The 19,745-nt window shown below is 37.4% G+C and overlaps 1 protein-coding gene across 5 annotated transcripts in view; it reads left to right on the top strand.

Annotated features, from left to right (window-relative positions):
- The window catches only part of kirrel3b (kirre like nephrin family adhesion molecule 3b), a 192,868-nt gene that overhangs the window by 153,184 nt on the left and 19,939 nt on the right, over positions 1–19,745 (top strand). For all 5 annotated transcript variants that reach the window (XM_057348185.1, XM_057348183.1, XM_057348186.1 and 2 more), the window contains exons 6-8: positions 10,314–10,419; positions 18,665–18,813; positions 19,121–19,248. In XM_057348185.1, coding sequence (XP_057204168.1) covers positions 10,314–10,419; positions 18,665–18,813; positions 19,121–19,248 — 383 coding nt within the window. The remainder of the gene's footprint in view (positions 1–10,313; positions 10,420–18,664; positions 18,814–19,120; positions 19,249–19,745) is intronic.

The raw sequence follows: 19,745 nt of genomic DNA, 5'->3' as shown, positions 1-19,745 counted from the left end.
GCTAGGCAAAGAAGGCATTAGAAAGGATTAAAAACTGTTGGTGTTGCACACCGGTCTGAAAGTTTGCTTGGATGTGTATGTTATGCAAAGCAGCGGGCAGCAGATATGGCATCTGTAGAATAGCTGATGTCAGAGGCGGTTTTGAAGAAGTGGGCACAAGCAAAACAGCTCTCCCAGCACTGTATTATCTTTTAGAGTGTGGGTCAATCCAGATCACATTTATCCTAAATCTAAAGGATATATATGTCAGAAAATATGAAGTTATATTTTGCATACAGAACATGAAGCCTATTCTTAATGAGGACATTCCATAGACTTCTATTGTTTTAAACACAGGTAGTTATACTGTACAGTAATATAACTTCACCCCAAAACACACTCTATCCCTAAAAGAAGACTTTCAGCTTTTTTACAATTAAAAACAATTATTTACTATATTTTTGTATACTGTTTTTACAACTGATGATGTCCACAAAGAGAAGTTTTACCTACTTGTGGGGACAAATATAGTTAAATAGGTGCAGGCACGCACACAGATGTGGAAAAATTAATTCCAAAGTTTAATTGAATCAGCATTTCTAGATGTATTGTGGTTATTTCAGTCCAGTGTTTGTTGAATTCCAACAAAATCAAACCTCAGGAGTGACAAAGTCACTGTCATGACAGCATGACGAGACACATGAAAACTATAATAAAAATCCAGGTTATCACATAAAAAATGTCACTTTTTCTAAATGCATGTACAAATATTACTGTTGTGTTGCTTAAAAGTGAATATAAACTAACCAGTATTTGAGGTCTGAAAAAATACAGAGCATCTTTTCTGTTATTTTGACCTGTTTCTCCAGTTTTCATTTTCTGCAAATATATGCAAATAGAAACAATATTTTTAGTTGAAATTTGGGTAAAAACTGTTACTAGTTCACAGAATGAAACAAAAATGACCATTTTATCTAAAGACATACCTATTAACAGTAAATTCAGAAAAACTGAGAATAATTTTAAAATGGTTTTTACGCAGCTGTATGTTCTGTATTTATAGACACCTAGAGACGACTGACCACATCTTCTCCTCGTTCCACTTGTGTGTGTTTTAATTAAACCGCAGGAGAAATCGGATCTGATGTAATTGAACTCGGTCACGGCGGGGCCAAATTGTTCAAATCTCTGCGCTCACTAATTTTATTACACCTCCCATCCATAGAAAGATGGAAACGTTTCCTCTTGCAAAAATTATCACCGTCGAAAGGAATATCCCTGGGAGAGGCAGGTGAATGCAGAACGGGCGGCGAGCAACAGGCATAATGAGCTTTGCAGTCAGAGGCGCAGTCTGCTTTTGAATGACTAAATGAACACCCGGCTGAGCGAGGTACATTTACATTGCTCTCCTGAGCTGGAGTTCTGTCAAATATGAAGCATTAACTCTTGAGAAGAGAGCAAATAAAGATGGAGAATAGAACGCGGGGACGGCGAGTTCCCCCTCTGTGTATCAAACACTAGCAGGTGTTTAATGAATAAGTTATGACGGCATCAGCAGGTGGGACAGAACTAAGGATGCAAACTCTCATCATCTGTGATGCAGAAGGGTACGAATGTTTCCACCGGGGCCTCCTCAAGGCCACAAGGGGGCCAGCGTAGCCATGCAGATCAGTTAATATTGATGAAGGACAGATGTTTGCACAGGCACAGCACAGACATTTTGGGGCTTTATGACGGAAATCTGCGGTGTAAAAATACATGCAGCTTTTATACAGATTATTCTGGTGAAAATGAAAAATATAAAAAATGTAATATGAAAACATCAGGACAGTTTTATGGAGATTAAATGGAAAATGCATACAAATGTAATGGAGAGAGGCCATAAACTGTTTAAGCATTCAAATTTTCGATGCACGTAAAGACCAACATTATGATAGCTTGTCATTGTGCTGTAAGGTAACAAAAAAAAATAGATGTATATAATAATTATAATATGGATATGGAACAAAAAAGCAAATAAAAACTATATTGGTCACCCGTCCCCCCTTAAAATTGCAGTAAACAGAAATACGGTACCCAGTGCCCAGACTCGACATTTAACAAAAAAAATCAATAGGTTTTATTTTACCTTTTTTTCATTGTGTATATGTGTGTAGCAGGATCGATGTTGTGAGTTCAGTTGCCATGCATGTTTCCATGTACCCTGCACAGGCACATAGCGACACCGCAGACAGAGAATCAATGGGTGACCCCCGGGCGAACGACAGATATTCTTCTTTTTTGTCCGTATAAGAAAGTGACCAAAGGTTAGAAGAACTTTAAATAAAGAAAGAGAACAAATCGAGTAGAATTGAAGTTAAGTCAGGGCCACAGCTATTAAAAAGACTGCATTGCTCTGGGGTCCTTACATCAATTGAAATAGTTGTGGCTCTGCACTTTTGTCAAGCAATGCAAAGGCTTTTATGGTGGAATGTGACAGCAATTTCTTCTCCCTGCTCAAAGCTTTCTGCTATCACTCGAGACCTACTTCGAGTTTTACATTTTTGCTTCACCTTGCTGAGAGAAACTCTTCTTTGAGCAAGAAAAACAGATTCTCCACATTTGCTTTGCGCGACTTACATACTCCAGTCTGGAACAATGAAAACGCACACAAGCAGAATGATGCAAAAATCAAATGTCCCGGTACTGAATTAAAGGATTGATAAAATAATCAAATAAAACAGAGTTGTAGACTTTAATATATTGCTTAAGCCAAATGATAGAGGCTTAATATATTAAGACTAACAGTGTTACTGAAAAAGCAAAATGTGTTGCCAACTACAATTCAGTGAAGGTGAGGGTGAATAGGTCTGTGTGTGTGCATAGTGTATGTGAATGTGATTTCATCACGTCCATCCTCTAATGTGGCCACTATAGCTGCTGTCAGTCCTCATTTACAGTCCACTAATTGACCACTTGGTTTAATGCGATAATGTCATCGGCAACAAAAGTAAAAGGCTTTCTGGATTATTCCTCTGCTCAGATAATTCTTATTCCGACCAGTGCCGGCCTCCGAGACAGCTGCTCTCTCCCGGTCAAAATGAGACCTAAATGAGATGTGTCCAAACATTACTTAATGCATTACTTTACAGCTTAAACCTGTCCAACTCAATGTCTTTTCCTGCCTGTATTTTCACCCGTAATCGTTTAAATGCTCAGGAATAAGATAAACAGCACCTCCCAAATGTAGCTACACATAAGCTCTCCGCTGATCATTTGACCTTGGGTTAAGCGAATTAGCATCTAAATATGAAATTTTCTGAAAAAAATCATGAATGCTTTAATCCAAAGCCCGAAGAAAAAAAAACAGATTTCATTAAGGGTTGGCCTGAAAGGTACGGAAGAGTATTTTAATTTCGACTTGTTTAATTTCGCATTATAATGACTTTAATCTCAAAACGGTTTTATATTTTTTTTATTGCTTGGCCCTAATACTCTTCCGTAGAAAGGGGTCATATTATGGAGAATAGCATTTTGAAATGAAAGAGCTCAACGTCTCAATGTACTTTGAAAACATGCTCTTGAACTTCCTCTCCTGTAAAACAAAAGACCATTTATTAAAAATTAGCCTGTTCCATACAACTTTGATGTCAGATTAAAATGCACCATAGCAAAGCGCTATATCTTGTCTTTAAATGGTCTGTTTGATTCTTAAAGGGGTCATATGGCGTGAACACGTGTTTTTCTGTGTCTTTGTTGCCCATGCATGTATTAGACACGTAAAATTGCAAAAATTAAAGTGTCGGAGCAAAAGATGCATTCTATCTAAAAGCGAATGATCACCCAGACCTGCCTGAAACTCCTCGTGTAACCACACCCCCACAAATCTAAGTCAGTTCGTGGTATGATTTGACTAAGACCGCCCAAATGTATACGCAAGTAAGGTGGGCATACCTGTCAGTACAATTGCTTTGGAACCCGATGTTACAAATATGGTAAGAGGCGTTACATTTCCATCACACGCTTGCAGTATTCCACCAATCACTACGCACTGGTTAACTGGCCAATCATAGCACACCTCGCTTTTCAGAGCGATGAGCTTTGTTAAAAATCTGTGCGTTTTAGGGAGGCGGGGCAAAGAAGAGATACAAACATGCACGGTATGTGGAAAATACAGTGTTTTTGAACCTTAAATCGTGTATACACATCGCATTACATCTAAAACAAACCATAATATTCGTTTAAGCCATGTCATATGACTCCTTTAAAATGGTCGTAAAACTACATTACGAACTGTTTTGTGGTGAAAATCTAAAATAAATAAACCTTTCTCAGGAAGGGGGAAAAAAGTGACACGGCCTTCTTAAGACTCCTCAGAGAAATATGTACTTCATGGTTGAATCTAAATCAAAGCGAAACATATAACACATAAGACAAGAATATACCCATTAGCAATACATTATTTAAAAGAAAACAACAAAAATACATTACACATCACTGAACCACTTTATCAAGAGCATAGTTTTCTTGTTTCAGAACATTTGATTGAACTTAATTGTCATTGTGCAGAGTATAAGTACAGGGGCAATGAAATGCAGTTAGCATCTAACTAGAAATGCAACAAACAGTATGTGTATTCAAATTATAATTATAAAAAAAGAGTTATGAAAGACCAGCTCAGTGCAAATGAAAATGACTCTATATGGCCAGTGCCCATTGCAGAACAAATGCATGCTAGAATTCATTTTTGTGTTTAATGACGTACATTAACGTTCCATGAGGTGGATGAATCATCCTCTATAACTGCATAAGCAAAATCATATACAGCACATGTAATGTATATAGATGAGCATTTATGCAGAGATGGCTTTTCACAACTTTAGTACATTACAATTCTGCTTCACAACTTTGATTATATTTTATTTATTAAAAATAGATGTACTAAACAAGATTGAAAACTAATCAGTGTTCAGTGAATGAATCAGATGTTAATGCAGTAGCTATTATCCCTGTTTATGTGAGTGTGGTGTTTTACATCAACGAGTTTAAACTGGGATAGTTTAACCAAAAATAACAATTCTGTCATCCATTACTCACCCTTAGGTTGTTTCAAATCTGTTTCAATTTGTTCTGTTCAACACAAGAGAATATATTTTGAATTAGCGTGGGAAACCAAACAGTTCCGGGACACCGTTTACTACCATAGTAGTTGTCTTTTCTTAGTATGGTCATAGTGCCCGAGAACTTGGTTACGAACATTCTTTCAAATATTTTGTACACAGTATTATTTCGGGCAGAACAACAAAAACAGGTTTGGAACCGTAAAAGGGTGAGTAAATGATGACAGAATTGTCATTTTTGGCTAACCTGTCCCTTTTAGGCTCACTGATATGATATGAAAGTAAAAGCGCTTATAAAAGTCATCTGTTCACAAAAACATATTGCAATTTTTTGTAGTGCCACTTAGGGCTGCATAACAAATCGAAAACAAACCATAATCGCAGTGATTTAGTGGTAATCGCGATTTATCATGCAGTCCTAGTGCCAATACTATAAATTGAAATTGTTTGCAAGAAAAGTGCAAGAAAAACGTAACCAAAATCATTCAGTTCCCTTTTTTATGGAACCGGCTCTGAATAATAACCAGTTCTCGATTCCCAACCCTACCACAGACACTCCAGAGCTCAATGTGAGATCTCAGTGTCTGTGCAGTCCCCACTGTGGCACAGATTCAGTCGAGTTATAAAGAGATCATACCACCCTCCTCCCGCAGATACCAGGCCATCGTCACTCTCGTTCTCACTGAGAACAGCTGGCCACAGTGACCCAGAGAGAATAGAAATCAAGCTTTAAGAAAAGGAGACGAGATATGTTCTTTGGCACCACCCTCATAACTCTGTGGAAGTTGGCCGATCGTTCAACCCCACCATCTGCTCTTCGCTTTGAACTTCCGATCAAAAGCTGTCATCTCACCACTGGCCCCTCCCTGACCCTTTTGTTTTATATAATTATTATTGTTTTTTTAGATGGCTCCTTTTTTCCAATTCTATTGTTTTGGAGGCTGTCATTGTTGCAGTGATGTTTCAAACCTTTGTGCTCACAATGTTGATGAAGCTGAGGAATTATGGGAGCTGCATATTGATGGCTTGTCGGCTTCGACTCGGGCCGGAGAGACGACTCATGCATTTATACATCAAAGTGACAGACTTCTTTATTAGGACGCTGTTTGACGATAGATTTGGGGGGTCACCGGGGTCTTTTTGTGCCCCTGCCAACCTTCCCCCTGAGCCAAACGTCAATAGATAAAGACACGCGTTTCATTATTTAAGATAGAAAGTTAATGCGATTCTTCGGTTTATTAGTAAAAGACACTTGATGTCTCTTTTCCCCCTAAAGGGTCTGTCTCGAAAGACTTGAACTGACATCCAGACAATCATGATAAGCTTCAAAACAGCTAAGGTACAAAATGTATTCTAAGACACAATAATATTAGCTTGATAAGTGCATTGTTCTGTCCTGTGGTGATGTATATCCTGTTGAAACAGGAAGTTACATGGAATTCGCCATGTTGTTTCTACAGTAGCCCTAAACCAGAGGTGGGCAAACTACGGCCCGCGGGCCACATCAGGCCCCCCAAGCAATTTCATCCGGCCTGCCAGGCGGTTTTTAAATGTATTTAATAACATTGCGTTTCAGTTAGGATTTTGGTGAAAATTACTAATTTGTTGTAATACAGACAAAATCCATTAGATGGCGCGAATCTGCTATGCAGAATACTAGAGTAAAAATGAAAAGAGAGGGAGACATGCGCTAGCTAGATGGGCGTGTTTAAACGCTGGGATCGCGTATCTTGTCTTTTGAAGCGCCTCGCGCTGAGGCGGGAATTTCTGTTATCAAAAGCGCATCTAAAGACACTTGCGCCCTGAGCGCTGAGAAAGAGATACGGCTGTGACGTAGGGTTCTGCTGTTCTGCAATCGGTCACTATTGCTGAGAAATGCTCTAAGAGAGACTGCTTTTAATTTCACTTCTTATAAATCCGACTTCGCTAAGTGACACAGACTGTGAAATGGTTCCCGTCATAGATATGTAAGAGTTTGGTTCGAAAATGAGATAACTCTGTTTTAAAACAAATCTAAAATCATGTGTTTTTATTGTGCCTTCCAATTCATATCAAAGTGCAGTTGCTTTTTGATTTCAAGCCACACTTACTCCAAAAAGACAGCTAACTAACGCAATAAAACACAAGAAAAACATGATAACATAATAAAAAACATGACTTTTTTTAAAACGTAACTTCATGTAGTTCCCGTAGTCATACTGGTGAATATGGCGTAGCTCTCAACCAATCCGATTCGAGAACCAGAATAATTGTAAATATAGCTCACAATGGATATAAATTAAATTGAGAGCGGTTTGCAATGCCAAATGTTTAACTCGTATTGTAATATTACAATGTTTTATTTTTTTAGACATGTATATACACATCTGATTTCACATTAGTACATGTATAACCAGTGATATGCACAAAGGGTAGAGGTGCAAAAAAGTATTAGTGGTGGTGGTTTTTCTTTTTTAAATATAAAAGAGTTAGATCAGTTTAGATATTTATTGCATTTTAAAAGCCATAAATTAAGCATTGAGCAGAATTAAGTTTACCCTTTTGGTTCAGCCCTCCACTACAGTCCCATTTCTCATGTGGCCCATTGGGATTAATTGCACACCCCTGAATTAGAGGAATATTTGAAAATGTCAAGAATAAAAAATGATGTATACTGTAAATTATTATAATAATGTGTCTTATGACAGTGTGCAAATGTTTTGCCATTTTTTTTTCAATATAAAGTATTTATAAAACACAGGGTAGAAGGAATTCCGTGTGCAAACACTACAGTAGTTATCAAATTTCAGTTTGGAATAAATAAAAAAAAGAAATTAATTTAATGTGCGAATAATATGCGGCCCTTAACAAGGATTCGAAAACTTGATGTGGCCCTCGAGGTAAAAAGTTTGCCCACCCCTGCCCTAAACGGACAAACTCCTCTACAGAGCGCGATTTGTAAATATGTTATCTCCTTTGGCAAAGAAGCGAAAACGTAACGACATCTTAGTTCTGTGTCAGCCTCTATAGTGCTTTCTGAAAGGGACGCAGTGTAGTGAGCCGTTGGTTGCAACTCGCAACCTCACCACTAGATGTGGCTAAATTTGATACACTGGACCTTTAAAGGGTGTGTATATCGTCGCTGTCCTTCAGAAACCTCAGATGTGCAAATTCTCTTGTTTTTCAGGAAATGGAAAAAACTGTACTTTTTAAATGATTAATACTGTGTTCACAAGCACTTTTTAATACTTTTGTATTTGCAAAACCTAGTGACAAACATAAAGGTGACTCAACTTGATGCATTAGCACAGAATGAGCACTCACAGGTGTGTGTTTTATTGACTTTGAACTTGGCTTAATCTGAATTTAGATCATGTGTATTAACCAATAGGCTGCACCACACACCTCCCTCCTGTGTGCCCTCACCTCACTGCCAATTAGCCGTTGCAAATGCATTACACGCGTCCTGCTGGTAACCGGGCAGCTCACGGCACAAATCAGTTTCTCTACGCTTGCACCAGGGGTCCCGGGGGGCTCGGGAATGAGGTTTGGTGTTGAGCAGCCAGAGAGCGACCTGGCACAGGTGTGTGTCTGTGTGTGAGAATGTGTGTGGTCAACAAAACGCAGAAGAGGCACAGGGCGGCACCTGGGCCGACCGCCGGGATGCCACTCTGCCCAGCTGCGCTCCTGCGAGACACATGCTGCGCTCCGTAGGAAACGTACGCCACACGCACACACTTGGTTACAACAGCAGTGAAATGAGACTCCAGTCTGTCGTATTTCTCTTTTGGTCCACCGATCTTTGTTGTTGAAAGACGGCAGCGCCAGCACAGACTAAATTAGTCCTACATTTGTGTACTAGGACACAGAAAACATTGATGTGGAATAGCTGGCTCCCAAACATATGACTGGCATAAGATCTGGTTTACTGTTGAATCGCTGATGTGTGCTGCTTTGCTTCTGTGCCTGTCGCTGTCCAGTGTTGGTAAAAGCACAACAATTAGGTCTCTTCTTTTATTAACCCTCCTTTGAGACTCGTAAAGCTGTTTTTGTTGTTCTTTTCAGCCATCACATGGGCAATGTAAAATTAGGCCTCACATTATAGGAATATGAGTGGTTTGCACTGCAAATCTATGTCTTTTAAAGGTGCTGTGTGTAATTTTTGAAGGACTTTTTGACAGAAATGCAATATAATATACATAGCTATGTCTTTAGAGGTGTATACAGACCTTACATAATGAAGCGTTATGTTTTTATTACCTTAGAATGAGCTATTTCTATCTACAAACACAGCGGGTCCTCTTACATGGAATTCACCATGTTGTTTCTACAGTAGCCCTAAACGGACAAACTGCTCTACAGAGCGTGTTTCATAAATACGTTATCTCCTTCAGCAAAGAAGCGAAAACATGACGACATCTTTGTTCTGTGTCAGCCACCGTAGTGCTTCGAAAGGGAGGGGTGGAGTGAGCCGTTGGTTGCAATTCGCAACATCACCACTAGATGCCGCTAAATTTCACACACTGTTAATGTTCTGTTTATTTAAGCAGAAAGGTACAAGGAGCATATTGACCATTCAGTATCCAGGACTGGATCTGCTTTATAATTCAAATGTAATGTGTTAAATCAAGATTTTATTTAATAAAGAAGCTGCCAAGTCTGCCTTAATAATGCATACTTTCTTATTATATTTTCATTATTCTTTATATATTACGCTTTGAGATTAGAATTTGACTACGAAGTCACAGAAATCTACTTTTTCAAGCTTCTTTAATCGTGTATTTCGTAAAATTGTGTTTGCTAGTTTATTTTTCTCCTGTACATGGATATGTAATTTGGTTAAAGAATATTTGAACTAGACCACATATTTAGTCAGGTAATTAGAAAGGAAAGAACAAGATATTATGGTAATGGTTGCATAAACAGCCTGTTTGTTATTAATATCCTAATTTAAATGCTGTTGTGCTTGGTTCTTTCTTGTTTTAATTGTAATGAAATGCTTTGTGATTAAACCATTGTTCCAATTAGTCCTCATTTAAGAAGATAAAAAGGTGTGATGCTCATTAGTTTACATACAGTGCTTTAGTTGTTTGGCTTTGTTCTCGGTTTTTAATGCCTTTTGATGTTGCCGTAATACAACTGCAATTATTTCATGTGTTTACCTCAGATAATAGCAGAGGTAAATGTTCACCTGTCGGTGAAAAGTCATTTGGGATGTGATCTTTAGTCATCTCTGTTATTTTTGCCTTCCTGTAGACTTGCCGTTGGTTAATCTATCTGTGGAGCCTCAACCGGTTCTGGAAGGAAACCTGGTGAAGTTTCATTGTTCGGCCAAAGCTAATCCACCAGTCACTCAATACAGGTAAGACACCAGATGGAGTCACGACAAACATGTTCCTTAAAGGGGAATGAAAATGAAGATTATTTGAGTATTTACTCACACTCTTATCATTCCAAACCTGTGTGACTTTCTTTCTTCTTCAGAACACAAAAGAAGACATTTTAAAGAACGCTGGTAACCAAACAACAATGGCTCCCATTGACGTCCATTGTATGGACACAAAACCACTGAGACATTTCTCAAAATATCTTCTTTTGTGTTCTGCAGAAGAAAGAAAGTCAGGTTTGGAATGACACAAGGATGAATAAATGATGACCGTTTTTTATTCAGGTGAACTATCAATTTAAAACAAATCCTCTGAATAAAGATTTTGAATTTAGGAGCAAAATTGGGCACGACTCGGTAACATTTTTCTTATATTTATTTAAAGAAAAAGCTGCAATATCATGTTCCAGACAGAGGTGGTGATATAAATGCAAAAGTTTTGACTTGCAGCATTAGCCGTGATAGTATTTTATTACCTCATCATCATCTTGGAAGACAAAATATTCAGTACGTTTCCGAAGGTTCATAATAATATGGAATCCTCTAAGGATGATTAAATAAAACTGCCACCCATTTATCATCTGACTGGCACGTCACCATATTACAAAAAATCTTCTCGCATTTAGTCTATATTGTACATTAGAAAATGTTTTGAGCCGTCTCAAAGCTGAAATCCACCGTTTTGGCAACTTTCCTCCACACTGTAGCCAAGATGAGCAGTGAGGTGCATTCAAATCAAAAGAAAGATGTGTCTTTCTCACACACTGATCCAATATCTAAGAATAATGCTTTCTGTCCTCTTCAAACAGATGAACATGAGGATAGGAGACAAGTTATTTATTTCCACGAGATGTAGCGCCGGCCTTGCGGAGGACCAATAGCGAGGCGATTTGTTAGAACATGCCTTTCTGTGTGGGTTTTAGAACAAGGTGAAAAATAAGAGCAGTAAAATCAATAAGGAAGGGAATTGCACGGCAATGAATCTAGCCAGACTAGGGAATAAAACCCATGTACAACATAGTTGCAGGTGGACAAACGGGCAATGTTTCTTTTGGGATAGGCTGCGGCATTTTGAAATAACAGATACTGGGATCAGACACGCGTCTCTTTCGGACACATTGGCCATTTTTGTTTTGCGTCTGAGTTTCAGACAATAGAAATGACATAACAGTATGGCCTAATGTGTCCGAATGTCACAATGTGTCATATTGTATTGACTTCATGCAAGGCAACGTGTTACTTTTCCACCTGCACCGCTGTGCATGTATGTTATACTGTCTCCATGAATACAGATGAGGATGTATAGCTGTCAGAATTAATATTTTGAAGGACAGGACAAAACAACATGAACATGAAGTTGTCAAAGATTTTTTGGTATAACTTTTCAAACACAGGGTCTCTCTCTGCCCAGATGGTTTTTGTCCTATAGAGCAGTACTCTCTCCCTCTCTCTCTCCTGCCTTCACAAGTGCTCCAGGCCGACAAATGCCGACATTGATCTGAAAGAATTTTGTGGCATCTCGCTAGCAAATTTAATAAGTCGTTTGATTGACGCGTGCCTTGATGACTTTCACTGTGGGAGAGCAATAAAAATATCAGAGCCAGAGTTTGAATTAATGATGGACTCACGGTCCACGGTGCTTCAAAACGTCCCTGACATTAACATGGGGTAATTTTGTTTCCCATTGATTGAGAGACTAAAGTAGAAAAGCTATTATTGAGTCGCTGACATAATGTGGCATGGTGAGAAGTGGTAAGTACCCAGAGTCATGCCCATTCATATGGATCATTGCCAGTCTAGTTCATTTAATAATACGGGAGTGAGGAAATATGCGGGTGTCAATCCAGAAAAAATAAAGCTTACGTCTCATAAGAGTGAACACACTATTTCTGGGAAAACCTTAATGGTGGCTCATTTATAAGATTAATATTTAATACAAGTTAATATTTGAAAAGAATAATATTTTGTTGGTATATAAATCTGTTTTGAAGATATATGCTGCAATTTATATTATTTTGTTTGTCTTTTATTGTGTATTATTTAGGCCTGTAAAGCGATTAATCGCATCCAGAACAAAACTTTGTTTACATAATTTATGTCTGTGTACTGTGCATATTAATTTTGTATTCATAAACACATAAACATACATGTATATATTTCAGAAAAATATAAAATTATTGGTTAATATAAATAAATACATGTAAATATTTCCTAAATATGTATACATGTATGTGTATATGTTTATCAATACAAAATGAATATGCATAGCACATAGACATATATCATTTTATTCTGGATGCGATTAAATCACAATTAATTGTATGACAGCCCTGGGGCTGAACAAGGATTAGTCGTGACTAATCATTTGCAAAATAAAAGTTTTTGTTTACTTAATATATGTGCATGTTATGTGTATAATAATTATGTACTGTATATATACATGCACACATGCTTGTATAATAAAACAATTATATATTAAATATTTATATATAATATAAATGAAAAATGAATATACACATGGAAATATTTCTTCTGTGTGTGTATTTATATATACCTAATTACACACACTACATGCATATATATTATGTAACAAATACTTTTATTTTGCAGCCCTAGCCCTAATTATTTTGTTTCATTTATTGTGTGTTTATTGGTTTATGCTCTTTTTATATCTCTTATATCACTTCTGGTCTTTAGTAAATTGACACACGCAAAAAGAAAACCCCCCAAACTGTTAACACGCCCTTTGATCCATCTAACAAATAAACAAGTTTTCTTTCCAATCATCACCATAACAGTCTTGTTTCAGCTTTTGTGTTTGCTGGTTTGGGCTGTTTTGGAGATGGTTAGGCCTTGTTGCGTGTCTCTGCCGTGATGTTTTTGATGTTCAGCTTCTCATGGTGAGCTGCTGGCTTTGCTCACTGAGCGTTTGATGTGCACGCACCGGTACGTCGTTTGTTTTCCATGTTCGTGCTCCCCAGCGACGCTCCGAAGCAGCCAGACATGATTCATCGACCACGGAACGGCACATGAAGCACTAACCAACAGCGGCAGATGTGGGCGATATCTCAAAACACAAAATGAAACTCTGGCCGTCTGTCCCGTGCGGTGAGATCGGCCAATGATAGACACCGTCATGATGATTTCATAATAGAGGGAACGGCAGCTTTATTGTAACCTAGAATGGGCGTGTGGCAAGATCCCAGACTGAGAAGACAGCCTCATCATCTCAGGCACATGTCCTGCTGTGCTCAGACGAATATTGAAATGTCAGCTGTCCCGGTGCAAAACCGAAATATCAAATCCATCAAAATCTAATCTTTGTTGCTGTGGATTGCACACAAATATTGTATGTCTATCATAACCTGTCAAAACAAAACCTTCCAGAGATGAACATTGTTTCTCTTTTGCTTTTTTATGTAAAGGTAAAAGCTGGAATGGCTGGATATAAAACTTCACAGAAAAAATAAGAAATATTATAATTGAAAGACAATATTAAAATATTAAATATATAATTTGATATTACCTGCTGCCAACGTAGAAATGCAATTTTTAACAGATTATTTTATTTACCTTTTTTATTTATTTATTACGTTTTTACTGTGCTTATTAAATGTCGGCAAAAAACTTTGGGGTACAATATTTTTGCTATATGAGAATGTGTCCTATAAGAATCCCAAACGTTCTGTACTGTACCTCCTGACACCGACTGCCCTTCTACTCTACTGTAGAATAATAAAGGAGTCTTACACAGTGTTAGAAGTTTACAAGTTGGCTCTCTATCTGGAGATGATGTTTGTTCTGTTTAGAAGACCCTGGCTGAAGCCCAGTGGATCCTCTGTGCTCATGGATGTTTTGGCTCTCTCGATGTGCAGCACTAAATCCATCAGCTCTGGCAAAGCAACACAACATTTGGGTCTCTCCTGCTGGCCAGACCTCCCAGCTTGGCACCCTGTAGAATTAAAACTAACATGAAGGCCTTTGGACTGTACAGCCTCAGTTTCATGCTGTTGGAATACTAATTTTAGTAATGAATATTTCACACAAACTTGAACGTAAACTGTTTGTGTTTCTTTGCCAAAGTTCTCTATGATTGCCCACTGACTCCTGCCTCAATAATCACAGCGCATGAACATATTTACATTTATTCATTTAGCATACGTTTTTATGCAAAGTGATTTACAAATGAGGGAGAATTTAATATTTTGCCTTAAGAGCCACTAATAAGCACAGTATACAAAGCTATGTTTACATGTGAGAATACTATTAAGTGAACAGTATAAAACAGAAGCATTTTTTTTGTTGATGTTAAAAGTCAACATGTAACGGAAGTTGCGACTGTGTTTCTAAGTAATATCTAAGTAATGGAACTGCGTTCCATCAATGACTGAGATGTTGATCTATTAGTACGAAAACCATATTGACTGTCATCTAAAAGATTGTTTCTTTCAATGAAATTGTCCAGTCTTTCTGTAAATCATTTTTCTAGGATTTTGGAAAACTGGGGAAGTATAGAAAGAAACAGGTCTATAGTTTGTGAATTGATGTTTATCCCCATCTTTGTATAATGGAATAACTCATCTTCATTTTATTGGGGAATTTACCCAATTGAAAAGACCTATTAAATATATCAATTAAAGGCTCTACAATTTCTTCAATAACATTCTTTATTATAATCTTATCAATATTATTCCAGTCCAGGGATGCTTTACTTTTACACTTTCTTACTGTATCTATTATATCTTGTCTATCCACTGCTCTAAGGAAAATAGAGTTCGAATTTCTGTGAAAACGGTCACATCTTCTATCATTTCTGAGTCATCTATTTTTTTTACCAAATCTGGACCCACGTTTACAAAAAAATTGGTGAAACCATTTACCACCTCTTCCTTATTATCTACTTTATTTCCATTTCCAATAAACCATTCTGGGTAACTTACAATTTTATTTTCTGTTCCCTTTCTGATAATACCATTTAGAATATTCCACAAACCTTTCATATTATTTTTATTGTTATCTTACATTTTGTTGTAGTATTCCGTCTTACATGATCTCATTATGCTAATTAACTTATTCTTATACTTTTTATATCTATTTTCTGCTCCAGAGGTACGATATTTAATAAATTGTCTATAAAGTGTATTCTTCTTTTTGCAGGCATTTAATAAACCTTTAGTAATCCATGGCCTATTTATTTGGGATTGTTTATTTTTATATTGTTTTACCGGACAATTTCTATCATATAATGCTATGAAAATCTTTAGGAATACATGATAAACTTTATCAATGTCGTCTTCATATACTGTTTTCCAATTTTGTTCAAGTAATTCTTAAATGCATTTATGTTTTCTACCGGAGATCAGTGATAAACAATAAAAACAGGTAAATGGTCGCTGATATGATTATATATTAGCCCACTCTCCATATTACTTCCCATAACATTCGTGAATATGTTGTCTATCAGTGTAGCACTGTGCAATGTGATTCTACTCGGTCTAGTGATTGTTGGGTATAAACCCATGCTGTACATTGTGTTAATAAAATATTCTGTCCTTGATGCTTTTTTGGGTTTAACAAATCAACATTATAATCTCCACATATAAACTTTTGTAACATTTTTGTGTACATTTTTTCCATCCATTCACTGAATATTTCAATATTTGATCCAGGCGTTCTATATATACAACTCACTACAATATTTTTTGTCTTTTCCATACATATTTCCACAGTAATACATTCCAACAAATCATCCACTACAGTTGTCATACTTTCAACTACCTTGTAGTTCAATCTGTCATCCACATATATCATTACACCTCCACCACTTCTCTTTATTTGTGTAATTCAGTTTATACCCATCAATCTCAAAATCCACACCTTTCTCAGTGTTGATCCAAGTCTCTGAAATTGCTATAATATAAAAAAAATTGAATTGTCCTGAATATTCCTTAATACTGTTGAAATTAGCATATAAACTTCTACTGTTAAAGTGGATAATAGATATATTGTGGTCTGATTGGAAAGTTGCATTAAATTGCTCCTCTGTAAAAGATCTACAGCAATTTTTAATATTGTTAAGCAAGTTATTATCTGGATCAATATTGCTTTCAATGTCCTGTATTTTATACTCTGTATGCAAGTATCTCATTCTAATGGAGATGACTGTATGTAATCAGGTAATGCCATGCTTACATTTATAACCTTTTTATTATTTCCAACTGCTGTGTATATTCTATTTCCCTTCCTTTGACTCATTGGAATTTATCCAACTCCTCCAGTTCCCTAATCACTAACACTTTAGCTTGCTCTGGTGTTCCATTCAACTTAATACAAATTGTGGCATTGTGGTACTGTTCATCATCATTGTTAATTTCCCCTTTTGTGTTTTTACGAAAATACGATTTTGCTAGTTAAAAGGAATTATATGCTGATTATCCTACATGACCACAGCCATAATAACAGAAAAATGAATCAAACAATAAAGTTCAAGACAGGCTTAGAAAACATATTATATACTAGATATTTCTTGTGGCTCAACCGCTAGAGCATGCTAGCAACACCAAAAATCATCTGCCGACTGCATGAATATGAATCTATTTACTTTTAATAAAGCACATAGCATGATAATCATTCTGATAGCTTTTGGTAATAAGCTATTAAAAGATGAATGAAGTTCTTGCATAGTCAATCTTCTGATCTGATACACAGCAGCTGCTACAAAAAGTGTTGAGTCGGTGTTACCACGGGAAGGAAAAGTCCACCTGGTAGACGTATATCAGGTGACTGCTGCTGTAATTGCACATAAATATAAAGTTTCACAGCATTGCATATTCTCCCTCAGAGCAATTATGCTGACGACGAAGGCGACACGTGCAACCGTCTGTCCCCGTTTGAATATTTTTAGTAGCACAGGTGCGCCCATGCAGATTTAGCAGACTGCGTTCCGAGCCGCTTCTGTTAGCAACATGAAACAATGATTCTCAAGCAAGCCGGCTAGGCCAATTACAACTCCTCTCCTTCCTTATTTTAATTTAGTCAGGAGGGAGACCGTTATCGTGTAATGACACTCTATCGGGACCCGCAGATGGTATGAGTTAGTTGCAGGGGTAATGAATTGTGCGCTCACTCCCGCAGAGCAGGTGAATTGTGGGGGTTTGGCAGCGTTCTTGCAAGCTGCTTTGAGCGTACTGATATGTAAAACTGCCATTGTAAAGCGATGATTCTCTCAGGCTCTCTACAGCGAGGAGTTAAGTGCCACTGAATGTACCGGTTTATTGAAATATTTACCAGAGTGTCAAGCTGTGACACCCATTCTCCATTGGCTTTGGCTCGTTCAAATTTGTCCCGCCGTCGACGCCAACAGCGAACCATCTACTGCCACAAAGTAGACAGGCCGAGTGACACACTCGGGCTGCGAGGTATTACTTCGACAGTTTGAGAGAAAATGAGCCCTGTAGATGATGCATCTTTCCAGATAATCGAACGGTGTTTTGCGGAAAGCGATGACAATTTGTTAGCGTTGGGTTTGTAGAGGTTGTGTGTGGAAGGTGGCCACTTTCGATTAGGCATTTCGAGGTTTGTTTTTGCCAGTCTGGCTCCACTCTGGGTATAATGGGAGAATGTGTTGTTAACTTGGTCTCCAGGCAAGACACATGCTGGAGCATGCAGATATCTCACTTCAATGATTTGTCTTATAACAGTGTCATCATTTGCTCGAAAAATCAGACTCACTGGCTCCTAGGGAAGGTGCTTGTCTTTCTTGCTGTCTGTGTCGAACCACCTACAAACAGGCAGCTATCATGCTTCATTGATGACCGTGATAGAAACAGATGGATTAGAAGCCAGGCTTTCCTGTTATTGCCATGGTAACCTCTAAATTGGGTTCCACTTTGCTTTGATAGTGAGTCTGGCAGGGTAATGATGGCTCTTTTGGATCCATTATAAAGGAAAGTTAGACTTACAGAGGGTTAATGCATTTTTCTAGACGTGTGGTTCTGACAGGACATAAAAAATGGACTTAAGGATACGGATCACATTATCTTAATAACCAAATCTTAGTCGGTTAAGAAGGGTTCAAGTAAAAAAATGGAAGTATATACGTATCTGAAAGTCAAGATTATGGTGTTGATCCAGGAACATATTTTACTACTATCCTACAACACATCATTTTAAAATGTGCTTTTTTCATTCTAAATCTTTCATTTCTTTCTATCTTTGGTAGGTGGGCAAAAGGAGGAAGTGTCATAAAGGAAGTGTCCGGAGACACCTATGAGGTCATCGTGGACCACTCGTTCTTCACAGAGCCAGTTTCTTGTGAGGTCACTAACCCGCTAGGAAGCACCAACATCAGTCGGAACGTGGACGTCTATTGTAAGTATTTATCTTTTATAATTTGGTATCTCAGCAAACATTGGCATGTTTCTAAGTATATACTTTAGACCATTTTTCAAGACATAAACAACACTGGTCTAGAAGCACTTCCTGTTTTGGATTGTTTAATCTGTAATTAGTCTGAAATATGTTTGATTCATAATTTGATTGAGTTCTAAATCTTCTGTTTGTTACGTTTGTCTGTAATGTAAAAAAATTAAACAGTAAGTGCCTCTGGATCAGTGTTGTTCATAATCTTCTTCTACTTAATACATTATGTTATAATCTGGTCTGGGGTTTTTTTCAGTCGGACCTCGGATGGCTGCTGAGCCTCAGTCTTTACAGGTTGACCTGGGATCAGATGCCGTGTTCAACTGTGCCTGGACAGGAAACCCATCTTTAACTATTGTATGGATGAAGAGGGGCTCTGGAGTGGTAGGTTGCAAATACTGGTCTGAGATCAGATTGAACAAGTTACTTTAAATTTACTCACCTTTGAGTATTTATTACCTTTATAGCTTCATTTCTTTCGGAAAACACGATTTTCGGAGTTTCTTTTTGTCTGTGTAATGATGATGCATGTCATTTTCTATAAATGAGAATAAGAGATGTCATTCTCAAAAATTACCAATAGCAAGGTGAACTTTTTCTTTAATTTTCCAAGTAAAAGCTCCTGTATGTCAAACTGTATGGCAACATTTTTTAATTTTGTATGATACGTTATCCATTCATTTAAATTCCAATGCGGTTTATTCATCATAACTCTCTGATCTCTCAATACAATGCTGTTGTTCTCTTGAGCAGATCACAACACAGATCAACACATGTCCATTTTTTTCCCTAAGACGTGATTCTAAGAACAGTGCAGACAGTGTTTATATTCTGTGCTGAACCCTGATGGCAAGAGAAAACATTAGGAGTACCCACAATCC

Source organism: Triplophysa rosa, linkage group LG12 (genome assembly GCF_024868665.1).
Source record: "Triplophysa rosa linkage group LG12, Trosa_1v2, whole genome shotgun sequence".
NCBI classification, from domain to species: Eukaryota; Metazoa; Chordata; class Actinopteri; order Cypriniformes; family Nemacheilidae; genus Triplophysa; species Triplophysa rosa.
Note: the sequence above shows the minus strand (reverse complement) of the source record. Positions and strands in the feature narration are given on the sequence as shown.